The sequence below is a fragment of the Artemia sp. Qi Xiang Cuo genome, chromosome 14 (genome assembly GCF_049724085.1).
Source record: "Artemia sp. Qi Xiang Cuo chromosome 14, ASM4972408v1, whole genome shotgun sequence".
Lineage (NCBI taxonomy): Eukaryota > Metazoa > Arthropoda > Branchiopoda > Anostraca > Artemiidae > Artemia > Artemia sp. Qi Xiang Cuo.
This window is the reverse complement of record NC_142807.1, coordinates 58,454,482-58,481,550: the sequence shown is the minus strand read 5'-3', so window position 1 is coordinate 58,481,550 and position 27,069 is coordinate 58,454,482. Positions and strand designations below refer to the sequence as shown.

The window sequence follows — 27,069 nt, the reverse complement described above, 5'->3', positions numbered from 1 at the left end:
ATCGAGTATAGAAAGGGAAGGAGGTACTCATCTAACTTTCAGGTCAAATATGAATTAAAACAGAAAACATTGGCAATGATCATTTCAATCTTTATAATTCTAGGTTAATAGTTCCACCTCTTTTTGCGTTTCCCGTCCAAAGCTTCTATTCCTTATGCTACCTAATGTACATAATATATATATAGGCAGTGGTAGGTTTTCAAAGTTTTTTTTTTGGGGGGGGGGGAATCCTAATGGTAAGGTGCTAAGGTGCCATAACACAGAAGACATATATTTTTATACCATTATTTTTCATTTTTCTATAGGAGCTCCCTGGAACCAAACCAGCACGAGGGAGAGGATTCCAGATCCTCTATATGCAGCTATGTATATTTGTATTACGGTGAAAGAACAAAATCTGGTAAATGTCGACATTCACCCGTGAATATCCGGAATGCCTTTTTATCCGATTGGATTGAGTCAGCTTTGTCAGTCTTATGCAAGGTTTGATGGTAAAAGTTAAAGTTAGGTTCTCAGAAATGGGTTAAAAACCTAACCTGTCACCATCAAACCTTGCATAAAACAGAAAAAGCTGACTGGCAAAGCTGACTAAATCCAAGGAAAAAAGAAAAAGAAGAATTTTCAGACATTCAACAGTGAATGTCGACATTCTCCAATTTCGGTCTTTCCCGGTAACATATGCAGAACAAATCTTCTTAAATGCATCTTTAAAAATAACTTCAAACTTTAATTTTTAATAAGTTTCACAAAACACCGATACGTTTAAACTGTAATACAAACTCCAATCGTTTTCAACTAAGAGACGTTTCCCTAATCTGGCAGGAGAATCTAAAATCTCCAGATTTTCACTTGTTAATGAAAAAAAAAAAATACTTCGAATCCAAAACATTTACTCAATAGTCAGTTTAACAGTCCCTGCTGGTAAATTTAATTCTTCCTTCTTTGGTTCTAAAGGAATCGTCTGATTGTAATCTTCTTGTGGACTGATCTCAGGGACTGGACTCTTGCTCTGCTTCCAATTTGGCTCTTGCTTTCCTAACCTTTCACCAAGGGCTTTCAAAGCAATCTGCCTAAAAAAAAAAAAAACATATGGTATTATGATGCAAAACACTACAGGTAGAACAATAATATACAATAATAGTAAGTAATTTATAGTAATAGTGAGTATATAAAAGTACATAATAAAAGTAAGTATAGTAATAACATATAATTTATAAATACAACAATAAACATAATACAATAGATAATCTACTAGACACCAAGTAATGGTAGTTTCAATGAGCATGATGGATTTTTTCTTGTTATGAAGGGCAAGCAAAAAAACATAAAAAGACACTGTGCTTTGTGTCCTAGAAATGCTACATTTTGAGACTATCATCGGATCTTTAAAGCATTTCTGTTACCATATGAAAAATATGAGCTACATTAGCTCTTCTGATGTTATCAGTTCTAGCTAATGAATGAGGCAGGCCACCTAAAGTAAAGAACCATTACAAGGAGTTAGTAAGGAAAATCTTACTAACTCTTTGTAATGGAGTTAGAAAGTATTTAGCGGAGTTAGTAAGAAATAAAGTTGTATTGGAGTTAGTAAGTTAGTAAGGGAAAACAACAAAGAATGAATCAGCCTACAAGCTAGCTGACAATTTATGAACTTGCATGTCAGAAAAGATGGCTACAGGACTCAAAGACATAACTAATTCAGCCTTCTGGGAGAAATACGAAAATATTTCAGTCGCCAGTGTCCCTATTTGTTTCCAAAGAAAAAAAAAAACATATTGCCTTTTTGTTGTTTTTTCACTGATGTTTACAATTAGAAATTATGGTGGCCTCTTGCAGAATGTCATGTAAAATCAATAGCACTTCAGCCAAGACCAAATCAAAAGTTTCAGTTCAATTCTTTTTTAAATATAATTTTAATGCCTAGTGAGATGTTCTTATAATTGCTGGTTGGTACGTCCAATGTACAATTAAAAATATGCTTTAAAAGATAAGTTAAAATCGATACTGATCAAAGGCCTTGTACTTTTAAAAATTTCTTGAAAAATACACAAATAAGAACTTATTTAATGAATGCACAGAAAAATGTTGATGTTCAGGTATGTTGGAGTAGACGAGCTCAGAAAATGTCAAATAGTAGACGTGGTGATCCATTTTAATTATATGAGATTGGGGAATAACATTAGACATTAGAAAATTGAAAATGACAATAGAAAATTCTCTAACATTAGAGAATTACATTAAACATTAGAAAGTTAGAAACTGGCATTAGAAAATTTTCTGATATTAGATATTAGGAAATTGATTCACGTTATGAAATTCTGTGACATTAGAAAATGATATTAGACAAATAAAATTATAAATTGACATTAGAAAATTCTTTGACATTATAAAATGGCACTAGACATTAGAAAATTAGAAATTGACATTGGAAAATTCTCTGAAATAAGAAAATGACATTAGGCATTAGAAAATTAGAAATTCACATTATAAAATTCTCCGACATCAGAAAATGACATTAAACATTATAAAACAAGAAGTTTAAATTTAAAAGTTCTCTGACCTTAGGAAATGTTTGTAAATACAATAAATAAAAGTTCAAATAGGGATAAAATCCTTTTAATGGACAGTGTTTCACAAACAGTGATAGAAATTCACAAAAATACCAGATATTTCGGTCACATACGCAGTGACCGTCATCAACATTTTGTTACGAATGATGGACACTGCGTATGTGACCGAAGAAGATTCTATTTTTGTGAGCGCCTGCCACTGATTGTTTAACATTACTTCCTGAGCGGATTTTATTCTTATTTTAGCTTTGATTTATCAGCGTGGAAAGGTAGTAGTGGGCCTGCAGTTATCTACGCTTGACATTAATTGTCAATTAAAAATTGACATTAAAAGTTGATGTCAATTAAAAATTGACATTAAAAATTGATGTCAATTAAAAATTGACATTAGAAAATGTCATATAGTGAATGAAGTGATCCATTTTAATTCTGAACCCGTTGAATTATAAATGGATCCTTCATAGCCTGACGAGGTGTAAGAGAGAATCCACGCATCTGACTTTGAGGCTTGTCTTAGCCGTGCTCCAAAACTGACAGAAATGACTGAAGAAACGAGAGGTAGTTTATGACTAAGAGGTAGTTTATAGAGGTAATAAACTAAGAGGTAGTTTATTTGGAAGGTTCTTTCTTCTAAAGTCTATACTGCCATTTTGCAATTCTTCTTCGTCCTGGTCTAAAATAATTAAAGAGCCTCATATATGACAGGCATATAAAAACTGTACTCTTTCGTGAGGACCAGGGAAGAAATAGCCTATTCCGCCCTTCCTCCAGACACAGAACTATAGGTCCCCTTACCTTTCCCTTAAAAAAGACTTCTTTGGAAATTTCAATTTAATCTCCTGGCCATGAGGCACAAGAGGATATTCTTGCAAAACTGCATAAAATTTGCTACCTTTTAATGAAATCTACTGATTATCTGCAACAATAATAAGAATCATAACAAAATTATTATAACATAAATATATTAACATCTATAATATGAGTGCTTGCTTTCTTTTGGGCATTAAAAAAAAGGTATATCCTCTTGTGATGATTGAGAACCAACTCACTCTGATTGTAAAAGTACTCCAGAGGAATGCTGGCTTTAGCTACCAGTTCTATAGCATCACACAATTGTCTAGGTTTTATAGACACTCGCTAATTAAATAAAGTAAGGTTTGTTGTCTTCCCAACGACACCTACTGCCCATCCTACAAAAAAGAGAACTGTGCATCTATGACTGGCCTCTAGAAGGCATGTATGATGGCGTTTTTTTTTCAAAGGAAGAACAACTAAAAATAAAACAAAAATGAAGAGAATACAAGCAATTATGGTAATACAGAATAAACCTTAGTTTTCGTTTGGTTTCATAAAGCCTTATTTCTGCTGTTGTAGGTTACAATTTGTAATGTAATTATAACACTGAGAAAGACACTTGAAACTTTTAAGTGACCCCCTCCTCCCCCCAAAAAATGATTAAAAGATAAAAAAGTGAATAAGACTACAGAAGTCCAGCACCCCAACCCAAACACAACATAATTATAGTGTATTGATATCATAGGTGAATGTTACCAGTTAATTACAATGCATGAGTTTGCTAGATGCATTAATTGTATTCTCTAGCCAGAGTGATAGCAGTCACAAAATACAAAATCCACAACTGAACTCCAGCTTGCCCTTTGTTGACAAGTATCTATTTTGAATTCAGATTTACCTCCGCCTTTCTGCATCTTGGGCATCCATTCCTGGCAGTCTTATAGCTATAGATGAAGGAGCACCAATGTCATATTTTCTAATAGGCTTCTTACATATCTTCACACTTACAAGGCATCGAAATAACAAGTTGCTAAACACAGATATAGGTGGCTGTAAGACTGTCGGGAAAAAGCTGAAAGAAATAAAATGGTATTAGTCTCTAAAAAAGACTTCATCCTCATATAAAGCCATTTACCAACAACGACCATAGCGGGGAGGGAGTAACTGGGAAGAACCTGGGATCCCCTAGAGAAAATGTCAGTCTTATTTTTTCTTGTTTTTCAACTATAACTTTAATTTGTTATATCATTGAACTAATGACACTATAAGCTCTGCATAGATTTAAACCAAAATGTAATTGCAAAAATACCATAAGTAGGGTAAGTGACCAATCCTGGGTACAAGTAGATAGTGAGCAATCATACTGAACTGCCATGAGTTCGACTCTAGCTGCAATGAATTTATACAAAAGCAACTTATGGCATGTGGTTGCGAAAATATGGCCATTGTCTTGTCCACTTTTAAAAGGAGCTAAGCAATTTTGGTATACACTGAAAAAAAAAAAAAAAAATTAAAAATTTCATGATCCAGTATATATCTCAAAAATATTATGTTATAGCAAATTGTCACTCATAAATGATCCACAGAGGCGTCAAATGGGCTAGATGAAGAAGCGAGGAGGATGGCAACTGCCCCAAGACTTTATCAATTTTTGGGGCATATTTTCATTGAAAAATGCTTTCTTTGTGTATTCTCATTGAAAAAAAAAAACTGACCCCCCCCCTATATTTGGGAACAAACATTTCACACCCCTTATATTTTGAAACAGACGCCCCCCTCGCTCCATCATTTCCTGAATTGGCGGCTGTGATGATCCATACTACAGCTTAAGAGAGTAATTCTAGCTATTACACTGCCAGAATTATTTCCCACCGTTGGTCCTAACTCAAGAACTAGAGGTGATCAGTTGAAACTTGTTAAGCAGCCTATTCTATCCAGAGTCTGTGCTCAAGTCTTTTCCTCAAGAATCTTCTGGAATAAACTCTCTGAAGAAACTGTTACTGCTGAATCTGTGGACATCTTCAAATGAAGACTGGATGCTGGAATGGCCCTCGAGGGAGTTTACACTCAACTGGGAAGCTATGGATCAGCACAGTGCACCTGCTCACTAAAGAATCCTGAACAGAACTCAAATCGTCAACTATGGAGCTCTACAAGGAAAAATCCTTAGATTGCTCCAAGCTGCAAATTAAGGCAATTTACGGTAATTCTCTGTGTACAGATCTGTACATACAATACAGAGTAAACTTAAAGACTTTCATAGGTAAGACGTTATGTATTACTTCTTTTTTTTAGAGGCTGTCACTGACTTAGTTGTGACAATAGAAACTAGCATTTCCTCAAGTATTTCTACCTCAATTTTCCAGCCTAGATGACAATAAGGCTGGGAAAGGCTGAACATCTAGGAAGTAGCATAAATATGCTTAATTTTCTTCAAGTCTTGTATATAATTTCTTTGTTTCGAAAAAAAAAATATAATGCAGCTTTGAACCTTCTAAATAACTAGACAAATTTCCGTACTCTTTGGTGAAAATATCACAGCCATATAGATAACGGCCGACCAAGGCATGGTATAGTGAACTCCATCCGATTATATACTAAGCGAAGATTCAAAAAAACCCTCGCTACAAATCGTGCTCTGATTATTGAATGTTATAGTAAATCTGTAAATCAAGACCCCTATCGCATGTGGAAATTCCCAAAAAAGAAGAAACGTAAAGAATCAATTAATGTTCTTCCCAGCGAGAGCGAGTGGGTTAATTATTTTACGTATGAGTTTTCATCGCCTAATGTTGATCTCGAAAATAAAGTTTTTATCGAGCTCATTGTAAGTCTTGCAGACTGTGAATGGAAAGTTGGATTTATTGTGCCTACTTCGTCAGTTAGTGAGACACTCTCGAAACTGAAGAAGAAGTTGTCGGGGGGGGGGGGGGGGGGGAAGGATAACCTGTGCGGATTGCATCTGTAAGCAGGAAGTCAGAACCTTGTAGAGCACCTTTGTCTCCTGTACCAAATGATTTTTAATGCTGGGATTGTTCGAGACCTATTCTGCACGGGTGTAATTACTCCTGTACTAAAAAAGGGAAAAGACGGGGGGGGGGGGCAGTGTTCTTCTTACCACCCGATAACTGTCGCGCCTGTACTGTGCAAGTTATTTGAATGCTACATGTGACAAGCCGTTGTAAATAGGCTTAGTGCGACATGTAACACGCCGGATAACCAATTTGGTTTCGAAAAGAACATGAGTAGAGAACACGCGCATTATATGATTGCTAATTTGTTGATTGACGCCGATGATTCAAATGAGACACTGTATTTTGCCAGTCACGATGTCAACCGCGCGTTCGACTCCGGTGTGCACCCTCAGATATTGTTGTCTACTCGGAAGCATGGCGTGGATAAGTCTATTCTACGCGCACTAAGGAATTTGTATAGTAAATTAAAAGCGCGTGTAAATTTACTGTGTGTTAATGCTTTAGCCCTATCTTCTAGTCTTATACCTGTAGAGAAGGGGATACGCCAAGGGGCACTTACTTCGCCACCGCTATTCAATAATAGTATTATTTCATCGCAAGAACCGGTTCAGAGACTTTCCGTGAGACTTTCCGTGTTTTTAGAAAGAGACTTTCCGGAAAGAGACTTTCCGTGTTTTTAGTAAGGAGTACGGTAACATAGGTCTTTCTTTCAATCCCCAGAAGAGTGAAGTTCTCGTATATAATAGCTGCGTTAAAGAGAGTGCACCGGTTAATGTTATTTTCGGAACTTATACGATTAAGTCTTCGTCTAAGATTATGTACCTCGGCCTTCCAATATGTAGCGATCTTAAAAAATCTCGCGAGTGCTTATTTCGTTGTTCGCTGTAAAGACACGCAGAGCTTATGAAATTCTCGTTTCAATGAAGTGCCACTTTAACCGTTTTCTACTCGCAAGGGTGTATAACGCTTTTGTTTTGCCACATGTGCTAGCCGTATCTCCGTTTTGGAAAATATTTACTTCGTCTGATCGCCGCAGTATTCGGTCTACTTTCTATAGATATGGCAAGTATCTACTTCGTCTTCCAATTTGGATGAGGAATTCGAAAATATCTCTGAAGTATGGTATAACCGACCCGCTTATAGCTGTACGGAATCGCCGTGCTCGATTTGCAAAAGCATTTGAACCAAGACACTCTTCGTTATACGTCGCAATTTGTAATTTTTTTTGTCGTAGTAATGTTCTTAATCTTGTTTTTCTGTAGTTGAGTTTTCTTTGGATATTTTGTTGTTATTTTTTTTTTCTTTTCTTGTAGCCTACTCCATTTACAACATTTTGTATGTTTAATAATGGGTAATAAAATAATAATAATAACTGTACTTTTATCACATATCGTTTGCTGTACTGTAGCTTAAAATATAGCTTAGTGCCTGGAAACTAGTAGAAGTAAAAAAGTTAAATTAAATTAGTATATTAAATGAACACATACACAAAAATTCATGGATTCTCGGAGTTTTTGTATGATTTGCATTTTATGCCACAAGACATCTTTTTTGCATTTCTTGAGAGAACTAACTCCCCTAATTCCAAATATTCCATAAGTGTTTGGGAGGAGGCCTATTCTTTACTCCTGCATCCCTGTCATAGCTAAAATTTAGGTTCAACTTATGGAATCAAAAGGAATATCATTCTGGATACAAAAAGAGACAACAACAAGGGTTTTTGAAGCCATCAGCCAGAATAGTTCCACTAAAAGCTATACACATAGAAAAAATACTCCTATGCTATTTCTGAGCTGAAGACCCAAAACCCTGCAAAGGCGAGTGTTATGTGTAGTGTATGATTCAAACTCCTTGTGAAGAAAATATTAACAAGCTCTGCATTCAAAAGGAAGTACAACAGGAGTGCCCTCCTTAGCGTGACTCCTAGATACTTTCCTAGTCTGACTATTTGTTTTACAGATAGACATGGGCCCAGTCTTCAGACAGAGGGTTTTTTATATGCAATGACCTGGCTCAGTATATGGACCTGTGAAAATACTGGGCTTGGCAGCACAGTGACCATGGAGCTTTATTCATTAGATTATTTCTACAGTCTATAATTATAGAAGCAGATTCTTACTTAAAATCTAATAAAAAAAAAACTATGCTACTGCAAAAAAAAAAAATTGCTTTTTAACTAGAAATTGAAGTAGGCACGTGTTTCAGAATTGAGAAGCAGAAAAGATGTTTCACTTCAGCCAACATTGAGCTTTTTGAAAGGGGAGCCAAGCATAGACTACACTCTCCTAATTTCCCCAAGATATGTACAAATGGTAGCCAATCACAAAATATGAACTATGCCCAATCTGTATGCAAGCTATGTTGAGTGTAAGAAAAACAAAATAAAGGAAGATGTTTCTCAACGTACAACTTTTAACATTTGGCTAACAAAAAAAAGCTTGTAAGCATAGGATCACTAGTAAGAAAAACATAGTGAGAAATCTACGTGTTATGTTAATAAAACAAATAACATCTGTTTTACAAAAGTGCACTAAAGTATACAAAAAAAAACTCTTTTGTTTTATCACATATTTAATTTCTAAAATATTACAATACATTGTATTATACTTATGTTGGATTTGACTGTGGCAACTACTTGCAATGACTTATGGAAATTGTCACATACTATTGTAAAATATGGGTGCTTTGAAAATTTGAGGATAATGTGCTAGATGTTTTTCAGAGGAATTGTACAAGCATATTTATGAGGTACTTGTCAAATAATTATACATAAATTATATTACATTATATTTAATAGCCTATAGTATATATATATATATATATATATATATATATATATATATATATATATATATATATATATATATATATATATATATATATATATATATATATATATATATATATATATATATATATATATATATATTAGTTTATTCAGTACAGGAAAGCCATAGGCTAGTCGCAATAGAAACACAAGCAATGACAGCTCAAACAGCAACACTGCAAAACACAAAACAAAAAATATTCTTCAGTAAAAAAAACAACTATATTACAGAACCTGTTTTCCATAGAACTAAATTTCAACAAGAGCACTCTTAAATGTTTGCGCAGAAACTATGGTAACAGGTAGACTATTCCTAAGTTTTGTTGCTCGGTTAATAAAGCTACATTGACCTATTTTTTGTGCACTCGCAGCTGATACAGTTTATATGAGTTTGGTCGAGTGGCTGAGTAATGACTGAGTTTGAAGAAATCAGCCCAGTCCACATTATCGACATAATCCAGAACGCATTGATCAGGTCAATCCTGTCCCGTTGAAACTCCAGAGAAGGAACTCTCAGAAATTGCAGTCAACACTGATTTGGTAAATGATTTGGTCTGAAACCAAGTTGATTTTCACCAAAGAAAGAAATATTTTGAGTTAGATTAGGTAAAATAATATACTCGAAGACCTTGCTAATATTGCAAGAAACAGAAACTGGATGATAAGAAGAGCTGTTGGCGTTGTTGGCGGTTCTGTTGGCGGTCTGTTGGCGGTTCACCCCTTTTTAAAATTGAAGTCACGCTGCCACACAAAAAGATTTCCAGGACGACAGAAGACGCCAAGCACATTTGAAACAAAAGCGCAAGATGTGACACAAGTTCAGCGCATTGGGGAGTTCGATGCATTTTAGAGATACCATCAGCATCAATAGATTTCGACTTAAGATGATTCAAAGCATTCAAAACTTCACAACGCGATATAGGCAAAACAAAGCGCTGACTTGGAAATCTAGGGACAATTTTAACAAACGCTTCGCCAAACTTTCTATGAAAAGAATAATTCAAAACGGAGAAAAATCTTCGAATAATATGCATGCCAAGAACTTGCTGGAATAGCATTACTACTTACATCAGAATTGTCTATTTTACTTGAATTAATTACTTTCCTCCAATCTTTAATATATATATATATATATATATATATATATATATATATATATATATATATATATATATATATATATATATATATATATATATATATATATATATATATATATATATATATATATATATATATATATATATATATATATATATATATATATATATATATATATATATATATATATATATATATATTTATTTATTTTATATAATATAAATTACATTAAATATATTAAATAATTAAAAGTACAAAAAAGTGGTTTGATCCCACTGTCTAGGACTATAATGGAAGAAAGGATAATATAGTTAAGCCACATTTTACAGTTGAAGTAGCCTAGGTTGCAGAAAACTGCTTAATAACAACAATTCAGCAAGGGCCAAAAGAAAAGGAGGATATATTGAACAGTGGAAGAGAAAATCATTAGAAAATACAAAAAAGTAGCAGCTTCATGGGAGGAAATAAGGAGCTAAATTTTGAATAGAGAGGGGCGGAGGAGTGTTCACAGCTATGTAGGGCTAAGATAGCTGGATACTATGATGCATTTTCAACAGTTTAGTAATATATTAAATTTCGAAAGTATACACATATTGAAAGTAGGCTATACGCTTAAACAAATACAAACTGAAAAGACAGTTTTCAATACTCCAATAACTGGAGCAAAGCATACAAAATTGATGGTCATATAAATCTACCAGCTAGGTATTAATGTAATTAAAAGAAAAGAAATTCCCATTACCAAAACTGCCGTTTTTTTGGGTTTCATTCAGTATCTAGTTATGTCATACAGACAATTAGAATTTGATTATCAGTTTACACTTTTTATTGCAGAAAAGAGTCCTATATTGGTAATTTTCTAGGGCACATCCTCCTCATTATACCCTTAACATGAGCTTTATGTACTTATTGGTTAAATTGAACTTTGACATATGTAACATGTACAGAAAAACACAAAACAAGAAAAACATATAGTTGTTACATAAATTTGTCATTAGAGACTGACTCATAAATAAACAATTTTATTGTAATATCTGTCTGGTTTGAGAGCATATCACAAATACAAATATTAATGGATTAATCCAAAGCTGCAAAGAAATGGGGTGGGGGGGGGGTACTCTCAGACATTGGTCCAAATCCCCCCCCCCCAAAAGATTCAACTTATTTATGACCAAGCCCTTGCCTCCTTGAACAATCTTCATTGACCACCTAGGAACACCAGTACCATGGAGTCCTTTTACTTAGAGACTTTTTATTTCTTTGCAGGTGTCAGTTCATCAACTGTTAACTCAAACCTATGTTTACACACTCATTTTACAAAAGAAATTTTGAATAGTTTCAGCAACAGAATTCCATGGAATATTTCTTTAATACCTGAATATCCAGTGTTTAGTTTCGTTGCTTCAATGATGCTGTACAAACAATTTTGCCATTCAAAGTTTTAAAATAAAAAGTAGCCTAGTTCATATTTGAACATTTTCAATGTAAAAAAAAACTTACACAAAAAATGAATAAGAAAGACAAAATCGAAATCTGAAAAATAAATAATTACAACATGGAGGATTAATGGTGGATTGAGAAAGAAAATTTATATACTGAGGCAGTTGATGAAAAATAGAATGAAGCTTCTCCAGTGCCTTTCAGTAAGGGCAGAGATTGGTGAATAATTTGGGACTATCAAGGGTATATAGACAGATAACCAAAAATGCTGCTCACATAACAATCAAAGAATTAAGGCGACTACAAAACCCAAGAATTAAGGAGAACTAGGGATTACAAAACCTAACTTCATTTATAAGCGAAAGATTGTGATAATTACTCTGTAATACAAAGTTTGCAAAAAAAATCAATGAATATTAAAATCATATAAAAAGAAAATAATATCTCACCTTGCAAATGAAAAATTGTCTGCCAGATCTCCTCTTGTGCCATTACTATGTTGCTGATAGAACCTCAAATAAATCCAGCTCACAAGCATCCCAATAGTATACATAACTGGATAAGTATGTTCTAACAATCCAACAATCCAAAACAGAATAGATACTAGCAGCACACACAAGGGAATGTTTCTATTCATTATTTTTCCTGCAGGTGTTTTAACTACAATATTGTCTGGCATTATTTGTTTAACTGCTACCATGACACTGGCTACATATGCTGACAGCCCATGCATATGTGTTTGAAACAAATAATCTGAATTAAATGTCACCATATATACAAAGACATAAAAAACAGTTCCAATGATAGCAACTGTAATATTAACTAAGGCAAAATAAGTCACCATTTCTAACTTCCCCCAAAGTGGTTCAATAAGTTTACCACACAGACCAACAACAATTACATCAGTAACAACTTCATAAAGATGAAATTCAATCATCCAATGTGTGAATGCTGTCCATATCCAAAAAACAGGAGGAAATAAATAGGCAGGGGTGACAGTTAATGATTTAACAGCTGATTCAGAAAATGATAAACAATATCCAAATAGTACTGCACAGCATATCACTTTCACAGTCAGACTAGTTGATCCAAGTAAAGAGCTTGCTTCCTGTTTGAGGAAACTAATATTTCGAATGGCTTTTCTTGAAGTCATTGTCATTTTTGGAACATCTGAAAAAAAAAAAAAATGATTGACTTAGCACAAAACAAAAAGGGGGCACCCCCCAACCCAAAAAAATCTGAGCCTCCCAGGCCTGCCACATTAATGGGATCCAAGTCTTCTGATATAGCCCTATGCTATACACCACGTTTGTGGATTTTGTGAATTTGTATTTATTTTTTAGCTTTTTTTCTCATCAACAGCTGGCTCACAATGCTAAAATAAATTTATCTATAAACGTAAAATAAAATCAGCAAACTTTTGTACATAGTCTAGGGCAAGGGTAAAAACTCTAGAACTTCTAAAGTCCCTAGTCTTAGATAAATATTTTGATTAAAATATATCTTTCCTATACATGGGTGGCATGTCCCGAATCTTGGACACAATGTAGATAGTTTAGGTATTAGTAGGATAGTTGAGATAGGTAGACACTGATCTTGCAAAAACTTCTTTATTCAGGACTTAAGCTTTAGCAAAAGTAAGTCCAAAGCCTAGGCTATTTGAAATTATTCTTCTTCAAAAAAACTATCTTTAATTGATTCTATGATTCAGCCTGTTTATTTTTTTAGATGCATTGGTCTAAATTGAGGATCCTGCAAACAAGATTGGGCAGTATTCTCTGAGTTCAGCCTCAAGCTAAAAATCTGCATTTGTGATTAGGATCTACTATTGATTATAAGTGCATTTTCCAAGAAAATTAATATATATACAATAGCAAAGAATTCAAATGTGCATCTGGTGTGACAGAGTTTTTATAGTGGGTTGTGTTTTCAGGCACTGGGTTTGAAGTGTGTTTTGAGCAGGTTTGACAAAAATCATTTTCAGGCTCTGTGTTTAACACAACCAAGCTTTAAAGTATTTTCAACTTACAAGTTCCAAGCGTGTTGGACGCGGGTTCTTCAAAATTGTAATGCGTCAGAATAGCACAATTGAACATGGGTTCTGAGAAGACACAAACCCATGTTGAGCATGGTGCTCAAAATGATAATCTGCACAATCCATGTCTCTGATTGATGAGCTCTGATTGAACTGCCAATATGAAGATCAGCTGTCCACTGGGTATCCTAATCTATAGCTGACTTCTATTGGGGGAAGGAGGCTAAGACTTAATTGAGACTACAGCAATGATTTTATTGCTGTAATAAGCCATGCAGCTGCTGACCCTCAATTACTGATAAAAGTAGGGTGATATAATCATAACTTAAAGTTGTTGAATTCTGGGTTATATTCAGTTGCCCCTTCTCTCTCTGTCCACATGAGGACACAGCAAAAACTCCAGCTTCTCTGGTCCCAAAAAAAGGAGCAGCAAAGCTTCTTGCTGTTGAAGCTGGGCTAATGTGATTTAAAATTAAGACCTATGCAAAGCTGAGGTTAATAAAGATTGGGCTGGGATTCTTGACTAGAAGCTGATTTGGGACTCAACTATCAAATAAAGTTAACTCATAACCACCAGCAAGAAATCTAGCCTAGATATACAGGAGGTCATCACCAGCTTATCCTGATGGCAATATAATTTAAGGGTTTTAAGATAAGAATATAACAGTTTATTTCTTTTCATGCAATAATTCTTGTGCATGACCCCTTCTAAAGAAAACACTATAAAATTCTGAAAACTACTTTAAAACATTCAAAAATACTTAGTTATGTGATTCCTAAAGGTTACTTTACTTCACTTTGAAGAAAACAAGTGAAGACAAGCAACCTTTAGGAATGATAAAGTAGGATAATATTCACAGCACTCAGACAGTGGCTAATCTCAGACAAATAATTCTGAAAAGTACTTTAAAACATTCAAAAATACTTAGTTATGTGATTCCTAAAGGTTACTTTACTTCACTTTGAAGAAAACAAGTGAAGACAAGCAACCTTTAGGAATGATAAAGTAGGGTAATATTCGCAGCACTCAGACAGTGGCTAATCTCAGACAAATAATTTAATTAAAATGTATCTTCTATAAATGTAGTCACTAAGCTACTAGCCTAAAATTTATGTAGATTGTTTTAGATAAGGTAGTTAGGATTGGCTGATGGTTGGAGCTTGGCTATTTAGGATTGGCTGACTGCAATCTAGGAACACCTTATTTTACTTTTAAAAGTAATTCTTATATCCTAATTAATCATAAAATTTATTCATCAGGGAGTTAAAAATTGCTGCCTATTTAAATAAAATAATTCAGCTTCACAGCACTTGCTTTATATTAAATCTTATCCATGATACAGTCTGTCTATGATTTAGATAATTCATTGTAACTTTAAAATCCTCTCATTATTATCATTCTTTATTGGAAAGCCATCTTCATACAACAAAAATGATAGAGCACCACAAAAAACAACAACAAAAGAGCACACAACCAAAACAACAACAATAAATACTTTCTAGAACAAAAGACCATTCAATAAACACAAAAACCAAGGCGAATGCAGGGACTTGTAACAAAAGTGAAGAGGAAGAGCTATAACAATTAAGGAGTTGTTTCCAAGTGTGGTAAATCTTTTTGTTGTGTTTTCCCATAAGTTTAGCAACATAATAAGGCTCCAGGTGCTGATAGGGTGGTAAACGCGTTTCCTAAATATGGTGGCTCTGAGGTTAGAAATAAATTACTGAAGATTATGAATATGATTTTTGAAGAAGGGGAAATACCTAATGATTTTAGGAAAACCTTAATTAAGCCACTTTATAAGGAAGGTGATAAAAGGGAGTGTTGTAATTATCAAGGCATTAGTCTTGTCTCTGTAGGTAGTAAATTACTTAGTAATATGATACTTTTTAGACTGAGACATGCCATAGACAAAGTTTTAAGAGAAGAACAGTGTGAATTTAGAAAAGGTAGAGGATCTGTCGACCAAATTTTCACTCTTAGGCTAATAATTGAGAAGTGCCTGAGTTGTCAAACACCTTTGATCCTCAGTTTTATAGATTATGAGCAAGCGTTCGATTCTGTTGATAGAAGAGCTTTAGTAAAGGTTTTATCCTTGTATGGTATACCAGACAAATACATTAAAGTGATTAGTCTATGTACGAGAATAACACTGCTGCGGTTTAGGTAGGAAATGAGGTTAGCAGCTGGTTTTGTATTAAATCAGGAGTTAAGCAGGGCTGTGTTTTATCTCCCTTTATATAGATTATTTTGATGGACTTTGTCTTAAAGAGCACAGGAAAGGCAATGGGAGACCACAGAATCAAATGGGGAGGGAAAACTCTCCTGGAGTTAAATTATGCTCATGAGTTAAGCATCCTAGATGAAAGTGTGAGCAAAATGAATGAAGTTTTAGAGGGTTTTTCATGTTCAGGATGCAAGTATAGGCTTGAAAATTAATGTTAAGAAGACTAAGTCACTAAGGCTAGGAATAAGTGAAGATGAAAAGGTGACCTTGGGTAACGAAAAGACTGATCAGGTGGGCAGCTTCACTTACCTTTGTAGCATTATTGGTAAGGACGGTGGGAGCAGTGAAGATGTTAAAAGTAGAATATCCAAGGCTCAGGGTGTTTTTAACAGTTAAAAAAAGTTTGGAAGAATAGGAAGATAAGTCTGCAAACCAAGATTAGAATATTAGAAGCTACAGTGATGACAGTGGTCAAACATGGCTCTGAAGCATGGGCGATCAGAAAAGTGGACGAAGATTTGATAGATGTTTTCCAGAGAAATTGCTTAAGGACTGTTCTGGGTACCCGGCTGACTAACTGTTTTTCAAACAATAGGCTATATGAAAAATGTGGTTCAATACTGCTCTCTAGGGCTATATTGAAAGAAAGGTCGAGGTGGCTAGGGCATGTTGTGTGGATGAAGGATGACAGATTGCCAAAGATTGTTCTTTATGGCCAACCATCTAGGGCTAAACGGAAAGCAGGTCATCCTCATCTGGGGTGGGAGGACGTCCTAAAGAAAGATTTAAAGGAAATGGGAACTTCATGGGCGGGTGTAAAAAGGAGGCTTTGAATAGATTGGGATGGAGGAGGAGCGTGCATAGCTGTGTTGGCCTCAAGCGGCTTGGTGCTGCAGTGAGTTGTTAGTAGTAGTAGTAGTAGCAGTAGTAAAGTAGAATCTGCTATATGAAGTCTATCAATGAGCTTTGAACTGTGGGTCCAAATTGGATATCTCAGTAAGCGTTTTGCAAAATGGAAGAAAATGGGGCAGATTTTCAATTTGCCTGAGTGTGTAAGAATCTTCCTGAAGGGTGCAATATAGAGTATGTGGGGGAGAGCAACAGGGCTGACAGATAACAGCAGCTACAATGAAGCTTAGCAGTGATTATGGAAGCATATGAAGCTGATATGCAGTGTTTGGTGTGTTCTGTTAAGAGATGATAAGTGTGAAAAATCATATTTCCAATGGGAATGCCAAGATAAACAATTTGGTAAGATGGATTCATCTTTAAATTTCCGAGTACATTTTCACCAGGAAGTGGGCCTTTCCAAAGAAAACGCCAATGACGCAGTAGGTATTAGGCTTTTACAGTGAGAGAAGGAGGCAATATCCAAACTCTTGTTTGTAGTGATTTTTGTCTGTTTCAAGCTTGATTTGCATATTCAATTTAAGTTTCACTCTGTTTAAGATTGATTTATTCATTTACACTAGTATCTATTGTAAGTTTGTTTGCATTGATTGTTTATTTAATATCTGTTCGTTTTGGGATTCATTTATACTTCAATAGCAAAATATTTTTTGTTTTAAGCTTGATTTGCATATTCAATTTAAGCATGAACTGCTTTAAGATTTATTTATTCATTTATATTATAACTCGCTTTAAGATCTATTTACTCGATTTAATAAGCATTACTCGCTTTAAGATCTATTTATTCATTTATATTATTACTTGTATGTTTTTTTGCTATGATTGTCTATTTAATTTCTGTTTGTTTTGGATTTCATTTGTTCTTTAATAGTAATTTCTGGTCGTTTTGAGTTTGAATTTAAACAGGCATTTGTATCTGCTGATCTTAAGTTTAAAATGAAATTTACTTTTCTTTGAAAAACTTCTTTTTTGGAAAGTTTTTTTTTACTAGTTGTTTTTGTTCAGTTCCAGTTCCAGAATTTGTATGAGGGTATAAGGACTCCCATGCAGTCCTTTCACCCCCTTTGATTTCGTATCTTCAATCCTTCTTTTTCTTCAGTTTTGATTGCAAAAAGTTTCAAGTTTTTAAAAATTTCTTATTTCAAAACCAAACTTTTTTTTTTCAAAATCAAATGTTCTTCAAAGTATCAAAACTAGTACCAAAGGAACAAAATCAAAGTAAGAATATCAAAGTAAAAAAAGGCTTTATGTCAACCTTGGAGTTTTTATTATCTGATATTTGAACTGTTTTTAACAAAATTGCTATCTAAAAATTTTTATTGGATGGGTTTGGGGAAAAGGGCGTGGGGAGGGGGCTTATTGCTCTTCGATTTCTTTTGACTCTTTAAAAGTGAACTAGACCTTTCCGTTTCCGATCAAATAAGCCCTCTCTGAAATTTATACGAGCATCCCTTCTATGAGAACCACATATACCCCCCAGGGCATAACTTACAACACCTGTCCCCAGGCCCTGAGGGGTCATGTCCACCCCAGAGTTTTAATATCTGATGTTTGATCTATTTTTAAAAAAATGGTCTCCTCAGATTTTTATCAGATGGGTTTGGGGAAGAAAAAGGTGTTGAGGAGGGGGGGGAGTGGCTAGTTGCCCTCCAATCTCTTTCGACTCTGAGAAACTGAACTAGAACTTATCATTACCAATCAAATGAGCCCTCTCTGAAGTTTATACAAGCATCCCTTTCATAACAACAATATAAGGTCCCAGAATATAACTCACAATGCCTGCCCCCTGGAGGGTTGTGTTGACACTGAAGCTTTTGTTATATGATCTTTGAACCATTTTGAAAAAATGCTCTCTCAAAAGTTCTTAGGGGAAAGGGGCGTGGGGGGGGGGATAGTTGCCCTCTTATTTCTTTTGTCTCTTTAAAACTGAACTAGAACTTTCCATTTTCAATCAAATGAACCCTCTCTGAAGTTTATACAAGCATCCCTTCTATAAGAACCATATATGCACCCAGGGCAAAACTCACAACACCTGTTCCCAGGCCCTGGAGGGCTGTGTCAACCCCAGAGTTTTAATATCTGATGTTTGAACTATTTTTAACAAATTGTCTCCTCAAAATTTTTATAAGATGGGTTTGGGGAAGAAAAAGGCGCTGAGGGGGAAGGGGCTAGTTGCCCTCCAATCTCTTTTGACTCGAAGAAAGTAAACTAGAACTTTTCATTTCCAATCAGATGAACCCTCTCTGAAGTTTATACAAGCATCCCTTTCATAAGAACCATATACTGCCCCAGGACATAACTTACAATGCCTGCCCCCCGGGGGAGTTGTGTTGACATTGGAGTTTTTGTTATGTGATCTTTGAACCATTTTGAAAAAATGGTTCTCTCAAGAGTTCTTATGGAAAAGGGGGATGGGAGGGGGGATAGTTGCCCTTTGATTTTTTTTTATTCTTTAATACTAAACTAGAACTTTCAATTTCCAATCAAATGAGCCCTCTCTGAAGTTCGCATGAGCATCCCTTCCATAACAGCTATATATGCCTCCTGGGCATAACTTACAATGCCTACCCCAGGCCAAAAAAGTGCCAATGACGCAGTAGGCATTAGACTTTTACAGTGAGAGAAGTAGGAGATACCCAAACACTTGTTTGTAGTGATTTTTGTTTGTTCCAAGCTTGATTTGCATATTCAATTTAAGTTTCACTCCTTTTAAGATTTATTTATTTGTTTACATTATTATCCATTGTATGTTTGTTTGCATTGATTGTTTATTTAATTTCAGTTTGTTTTGGGTTTCATTTATACTTCAATAGCAAAATATTTTTTTTGTTTTAAGCTTGATTTGCATATTCAACTTAAGCATTACTTGCTTTAAGATTTATTTATTCATTTATATTATTACTTGTTGTATGTTTTTTTTGCTATGATTATTCATTTAATTTCTGTTTGTTTTTGGATTAATTTATTATTTAATAGTAATTTCTGGTCGTTTCGTGTTTGAGTTTCAACAGGCATTTGTATCTGCTGATCTTAAGTTAAAATGAAATTTACTTTTCTATGAAAAACTTCTTTTTTGGAAATTTTTTTTTGCAAATTTTTTTTTTCATTTTTGATTGCAAAAAGTTTCAAGTTTTTAAAAATTTCTTATTTCAAAATCAAACTTTTCTTAAAAAAATCAAATGTTCATCAAAGTATCAAAGGTATCAAAGGAACAAAATCAAAGTAAAAAAAAGGCTTTATGTCAACCTTGCAGTTTTTATTATCTGATGTTTCAACAATTTTTAATAAATTGGCTATCTCAAATTTTAATTGGATTGGTTTGGGGAAAAAAGGGCAAGGGGAGAGGGGGCTAATTGCCCTTTGATTTCTTTTGACTCTTTAAAAGTGAACTAGAGCTTTCCATTTTCAATTAAATGAGCCCTCTCTCAAGTCTATACAAACATCCCTTCTATAAGAACTATATATGCCCCCAGGGCATAACTTACAACACCTGTCCCCAGGCCCTGTGGGGTTGTGTCAACCCCTGAGTTTTAATATTTGTTTTTGATCTATTTTTAACAAAATAGTTACCTCAAAATTTTTATCAGATGGGTTTGGGAAAACCATGGGTTTGGGGCATTGAGGAGGGAGAAGTTAGTTGCCCTCCAATCTCTTTTGACTCAGAGAAAGTGAATGTGAACTTTCAGTTTCCAACCAAATGAGCACTCTCCAAAGTTTATACAACCATCCCTTCCAGAAGAACCATATATGCCCCAAGAGCAATACTTACAATGCCTGCCCTGGGCCCTGAGGGGTTGTATTGAGACAAAAGTTTTCTTATCTGACCTTTGAACTATTTTTAACAAAATGGCTATCTCAAAATTTTTATTGGGTGGGTTTGGGGAAAAAGGGTGTGTGTGTAGGGAGGAGGGATGGAGTTGCCTTTGGATATCTTTTGCTAAAAAGTGAACTAGAACTTTAAACTTCCAATCAAGTGAGCCCTCTCTGAAGTTTATACAAGCATCCCTTTCATAAGAACCATATACACCCCCAGGACAATACTTACAATGCCTACCCCTGGGCCCTGGGGGTTGTGTCAACACTGGAGTTTTCTTTATTTAATTTTTTGAACTACTTTAAAAAAATGGCTATCTCAATATTTTTCGTGGATGATTTTGGGGAAAAAAGGGCATGGGGGGGCCTAGTTGCCCTCAGATCTCTTGACTCTTAAAAAGTAAACTAGAACTTTCAATTTCGAATGAAATGAGCACTCTATGAAGTTTATACAAGCATCCCTTTCATAAGAACCATACATGCCCTCAGGGCATAACTTAGAATGCCTGCCCCTGGGCCCTGGGGGTTATACTGACACCAGAATTTTTCTTACTGACCTTTGAACTATTATTAACAAAATAGCTATCTCAAAATTTTCATTGGATGGGTTTAGAAAAAGTCATGGGGGGGGGGCTATTTGCCCTCAGATCTCTTTTGACTCTTAAAAAGTGAACTCAAACTTTCAGTTTCCAACCAAATGAGCCCTCTCTGAAGTTTAAATGAGCATTCCTTTCATAAGAACCATGTATGCCCAAGGCCATAAATTGCAATGTTTTCCCCAGGGGATTGTGTTGACACCTAAGCTTTTGTTATCTGACTTTTGAACTATTTTTTAGAACTATCTCAAAAATTTTTATTGGATGCAGTTGGGGCAAAAAGGGCGTGGGGGGGGGGTAGTTGCCATCCAATCTCTTTTGACTCAAGAACTGAACTCGAATTATCAATTTCCAATCAAATGAGTGCCCCTCTAAAGTTTTTATGACAATTCCATAAGAACCATACAATCCCCTGGGCATGACTTACAACACCTGGCCTTGGGCCCTGGGAGTTGTGTTGTCCCTGGAGTTTTTGTTATGATCTTTGAACTATTAAAAAAAATAGCTACCATAAAGTTCTTATTGGATGGGTTTGAGGAAAAAAGGGCATGGAGAGAGAGGGTGGGGGGGGGGGGGTAGTTGCCCTAAAGTTCTACCTCTAAGTTCTTATTGGATGAGTTTGAAGAAAAAAGGGATGGAGGGGTGGTCTAGGTGCCCTCCGATCTCTTTTGACTATTAAAAAGTGAACTAGAACATTCAATTTCCATTCAAATGAGCCCTCTCTGGAGTTTATACAAGCATCCCTTCTACAAGAACCATATAAGCCCCAGGGTATAACTTACAGTGCCTACCCTTAAGCCCTGGGGGTTGTGTCAACACCAGAGTTTTGTTATATGATCATGTAACGATTTTTAACAAAATGGCTATCTCAAATTTCTTTCTGGATGCATCTGGGAAAAAAGGACATGGAGGGGGAGGGCCTGGTTACCCCCTGATCTCTTTTGACTCTTAAAAATTACACTAGAACTTTCAACTTCCAATCAGATGAGCCCTCTCTAAAGTTTATAAAAGCATTCCATCTATAAGACCCACATATGCCCCCTGGGCGTAGCTTACAATGCCTGCCCCTGGGGGTTGTATTGACACTAGACTTTTTGTTAAATGATCTCTGAACTATTTTTAACAAAATGGCTATCTCAACACTTTTATTGGATGCATTTGGCAAATCTCTTTTGACTCTTAAAAAGGTAACTAGAACTCCCAATTTCCAATCAAATGAGCCCCCTCCAAAGTTTATGCAACAACCCCTTCCATATGAAGTACCTCTAGGGGAAAAAAATGGAACATTGGAGCAATATTACCTTTACTATAGGCAATGCTATAGTGGTGCCTCTGATACCTGACAAATAAATTAAAGTGATTGGTGTTATGTATGACAATAACACTGCTGTGGTTATGGTAGGAAATGAGGTTAGTAGCTGGTTTTGTATTAAATCAGGAGTTTTTCAGTGTTGTGTTATAATACCCTTTATATGGATCATTTTGATGGACTTTGTCTTAAGAAGCACAGGAAAGGCAATGGGAGAACGCGGAATCAAAAGAAAAACTTTCCTGGGCTTAGATTATGCTGATGATTTAAGCATCCTAGATGAAAGTATGAGCAAAATGAATGAACTTTCAGAGGTTTTGTGAGTTCAGGGTGCTAGAATAGGTTTGAAAATTAATGTTCAGAAGACTAAGCCACTAAGGCTAGGAATAAATGAAGATGAAAAGGTGACATCAGGTAACAAAAAGATTGATCAAGTGGACAGCTTCACTTACCTTGGTAGTATTATTAGTAAAGACAGTAGGAGCAGTGAAAGTGCTAAAAGTAGAATAGCCACACCTCAGGGTGTTTTTTTCCCAGTTGAAAAGAGGTTTGTAAGAATAGGAAGATAAGTCTGCAAACCAAGATTAGAATATTAGAAGCTACAGTTATGACAGTGGTCAGGAATGTTTCTGAAGCATGGGTGCTCTAAAAATAAAGCACCAAAAACACAAATTGTTTTGGGTAGGCTACCCAGGTGACTGACTATATTTCAAACAGTAGGCTGTACAAAAAGTGTGGTTCAATCCAACTTTCAAGGGCTATAGTGAGAGAAAGGTTGTGATGGCTAGGGCACGATGTGTGGATGAAGGATTAGATTGCCAAAGATCGTCCTTTTCAGCCAACCATCTAGGGTTAAATAGAAAGCAGGGCATCTACAATTAGGGTGGGAGGATGTTATAAAGAAAGATTTAAGGGAAATGAGAATTTCCTGGGAGGGTGTAAAGAGGGAGGCTTTGAATAGAATAGGATGATGAGTAAAATTCTAGTTTAGCTACTTTTTGCTAGCTTGAAAAGGGGTTAGGTTAGGAAAATGAAACTTTCAGGGATGAATCTACAAACTAAAGTATGTCCTGGAATGATATTTTGAAGTACCTACCTCCAATCCTTCTCCTGCTAGAGGGTAGTGACCTTTCATGTCTACAACTTAGAAATCAGAAGAGGATTAACATGGAACCTTGGCAAATACCTTTCAAAAGTATGTTTTTGGCCCTGGATTTGTTACTGAAAGTTTCATCTTTGTAACCTAGCTCCTTTCCAAGATAACACAAAGTAGCTGAACTAGAATTTTACTGGATAGAGGAGGAGTATGCATAGCTATGTTGGCTTCAGGCAGGTTGGTGCTGCAGTGATTTGTTAGCAGTAGTAGTAGCATTTAAATAGAATTTAAAAGGACTTTTTTCTGGTCAATGGTTCTTAAACAGTTAACTATGTAAAAGAGAGATCTATGCAACTCTACAAAGATCATGAACTTTTTATAAGGTTAACTTACATTTTAAGGTAAATGTTTTGTAGTTAATATTATTGACTTACAAATATACTAAACATAACACTTGATGCCTTTTTTAATGCTCTTTCCAAATATAATAATCATTCTTGTCACAAATGAATTTTACTCCACCCTTATGTATACCAATTCAGGTTAGCCTATATATTTGCACATTAGGGGGATGGGGGGTAAAGTTTATTTCTGATACAAATGAGAGGTAAGTATAAACTTTACCCTCATCTCCCCTAATGTGCAAATATTGTTTACAAAAGTTTTTTTTGTATTAATGTAATGTATGCAATGAATTTTTTTTCTTTCTCTATTTTTTTTTGTCATTTTAGTGATTATTCTGTATATGTACCTTTTTGTTGTACCTTTGGAAAAAACTTTTATCGTCCTTTTGTTAGCATCATTGTTTGTATTAATGTAATGAAGTTTTTTTTTGTCATGCATCTGAATTTTCAATGTGTGTTTGTGTCCTTCTTTTTTCTTGTTTTTGTTTTCTTTAGTGATTACTCTGTCTACTGTACCTTTTTTTTGACAGGCAATAAATGAATAATAATAATAATAATAATAATATATACCCTGAATTGGTATATATAGGGGTAGGGGTAAAATTCATTTGTGACAAAAATGATTATTATATTTGGAAAGAGCATGAAAAAGGCATCAAGTGGTATATTTACTTTATTTGTAAGTCAGTAAAATGAACAGCAAGAATTTACCCATTTTAATTAGGCTAGTCTATTTTTCAACACTTCAGTTTATTGGCCCAAAAAGGTCTTTTTGGTGTAGGCTAGGTCTACTTTTGGGATATTGAGAAAGAAACATGCTACAAATAATTGTAGCTAACAAATTCTGTATGCAGCCCAGCTGTAAGCCACTTTGTCCTAGCCTAAACCCCCTAATGTGCAAATATAGGCTATAGCCCAAATTATATTTGCAATGGGTAAATATATACCAAATCATATTATTGAGTTAGGAATAAAGTGAATACACCATTTGATGCCTTTTTTTATGCTGATTACGAATATAATAATCATTTCTATTGGAAATAAATATCAGCCCCCCCGTATATATGCCAATTCAGGGTATATATTTCTACATTAGGGGGAGTGGGGGCAAATTTTGTTTCTGATGTAAATGGGAGGTAAGTTTAAATTTTACCCCCACCTCCCCTAATTTTGAAATATATAGGCTACCCTGAATTGGCATATATAGGGGGGGGGGCTAAAATTCATTTCCGATAGAAATGATTATTATATTTGTAATCAGCATAAAAAAGGCATCAAATGGTGTGTTTACTTTATTCCTAACTCAATAATATGATTTGGTAGGCTATATATTTACCTTGCAATGTGTTCTACCACCTATCCCTCTTGTTCTTGATTTATCACAGTTTATACAATTTACAGGTAAATGGGTTGAAACAAGAGATAGGATAGGCTATACATTGGGAGAATAGCCTAGGCCTACATTCACAATATCTAATTTTGACTATATATTTGTAAATTAGGAAGGGTTGGGGATAAGTGCAGCAAGGCTGCATGAGAAATATGTTAGCTTCAATTATTGTATAGGCTGTAATATCCTATGAAGTAAGAATTATTGCTGAACATGTTTCCTTTTCAATAACCCCTAATCTAGGCCCTAGACATATAATTGTTTTTTACTTGCTTTATTATTCTTATTTATGTAAAAACAATTGTAAAAAGAAACAGAGCTTCAGATACCATCGTCCATAAATTATTTTTATTGTTTAATGAGCATGTCAGCACCAACTAGCATCAGAATCCTTCAGCCCAAAATTTACCTTACTATCTTCCGTTTCTTCGCAGAGCCTACGTCTCGGCCTCGGGCTCTCCGCTCTGCTCACATGAAAAAAATTCTGCTGGACAGCAGTGTTGCCAGATTGGGCTAGTTTCCGCCAATTGGGCTAGTAGAATTTCATTTTTGCGGGTAAGATTCCCAAAAACCCGCAACGCGGGTTTTTGGGCTAAAAAACCTTTCATTTTGCTATTTTTGGGCTATATTTACAAAACATGTTTTTTAATTTCGAAATCGACCGAGACACGATGCAAAAGCCAGCGGTCATCATGTCATGTCTGTAGTTGTCATGTAGATTGTCTGTGGCGGAACTGCCGAGCTCCAACGCTCCAACAACTTTCAAAGAAGAACGGAAAGAAAAGACCAGTGAGTAGTGTGTGACTCATTCTCTAGCCAAGAAAGTGATAAATCTTGGAACAAGGGGAGAGGTAGAAAAACTTTTTTTTCCTTTATTGATAGGTAAATTGTACTGACCTGCTGTCCGAGTTGCTGTGTCTGTTATGAGCCAAGATTCTGAAGTAACTTAGCTTAGATAAGATAACCATAGTTAAACCATTAGATAACCATTAGATAAACCATAGATAACCATTCTCCAAAGAGAGTACTCAAACGTAACCTCTGCCATTGTCCAGCCCGTCTGACACCAGTAGGGGCCACTAAATTTTGTTGGTACAGGAAGAGGACAGGGTAAATTTGGAATATAGGACCATAATGAGATAGCTAGGAAATAAACATACCATTCGATTCAGAATTCAATCCTCTATCCGAATATAACAATAAATTCCGGCGGAAATTGATTCTAGAAATTTTGAAAATTCTGGAATTTCCAGAGTCTGGGATTGGAAAAACCTCGTTTCGGTTTAGTTTTCGGCTCACTCGGTATTCGAGGTCTAGGCCACCCCACCTACAACCCCCTGGCCCGCCCCCGAATCCCTTCGTATCCCCGAAAAGCTTGATTTGTAGAATCTAAGGGATGAGTTTCCGCCGGAAATGATTGCTATATTTGGACACAGCATTGAATTTTGAGTCGAATGGTATGTTTATTTTTTAGCTATCTCATTATGGTCCTATATTCCAAATTAACCGAGGACAGATACCGTGAATCTTATTTGCACTATATCTTCCCAAGGCTGGACCAGAAGTGTAAAATTTTTACAC

The 27,069-nt window shown here is 35.2% G+C and overlaps 1 protein-coding gene across 1 annotated transcript; it reads right to left on the bottom strand.

The window, feature by feature from the left end:
* Positions 1–706: 706 nt before the first annotated feature.
* LOC148944694 (transmembrane protein 115) lies at positions 707–25,903 on the bottom strand. The gene is made up of 4 exons (XM_089100666.1): positions 25,818–25,903; positions 12,158–12,878; positions 4,264–4,437; positions 707–1,070 (listed from the first exon to the last, which is right to left on the bottom strand). Exons 1-4 carry the CDS (start codon positions 25,825–25,827, stop codon positions 890–892), a joined length of 1,086 nt encoding a protein of 361 aa, XP_088956792.1. The 5' UTR covers positions 25,828–25,903; the 3' UTR covers positions 707–889.
* Positions 25,904–27,069: the final 1,166 nt, after the last annotated feature.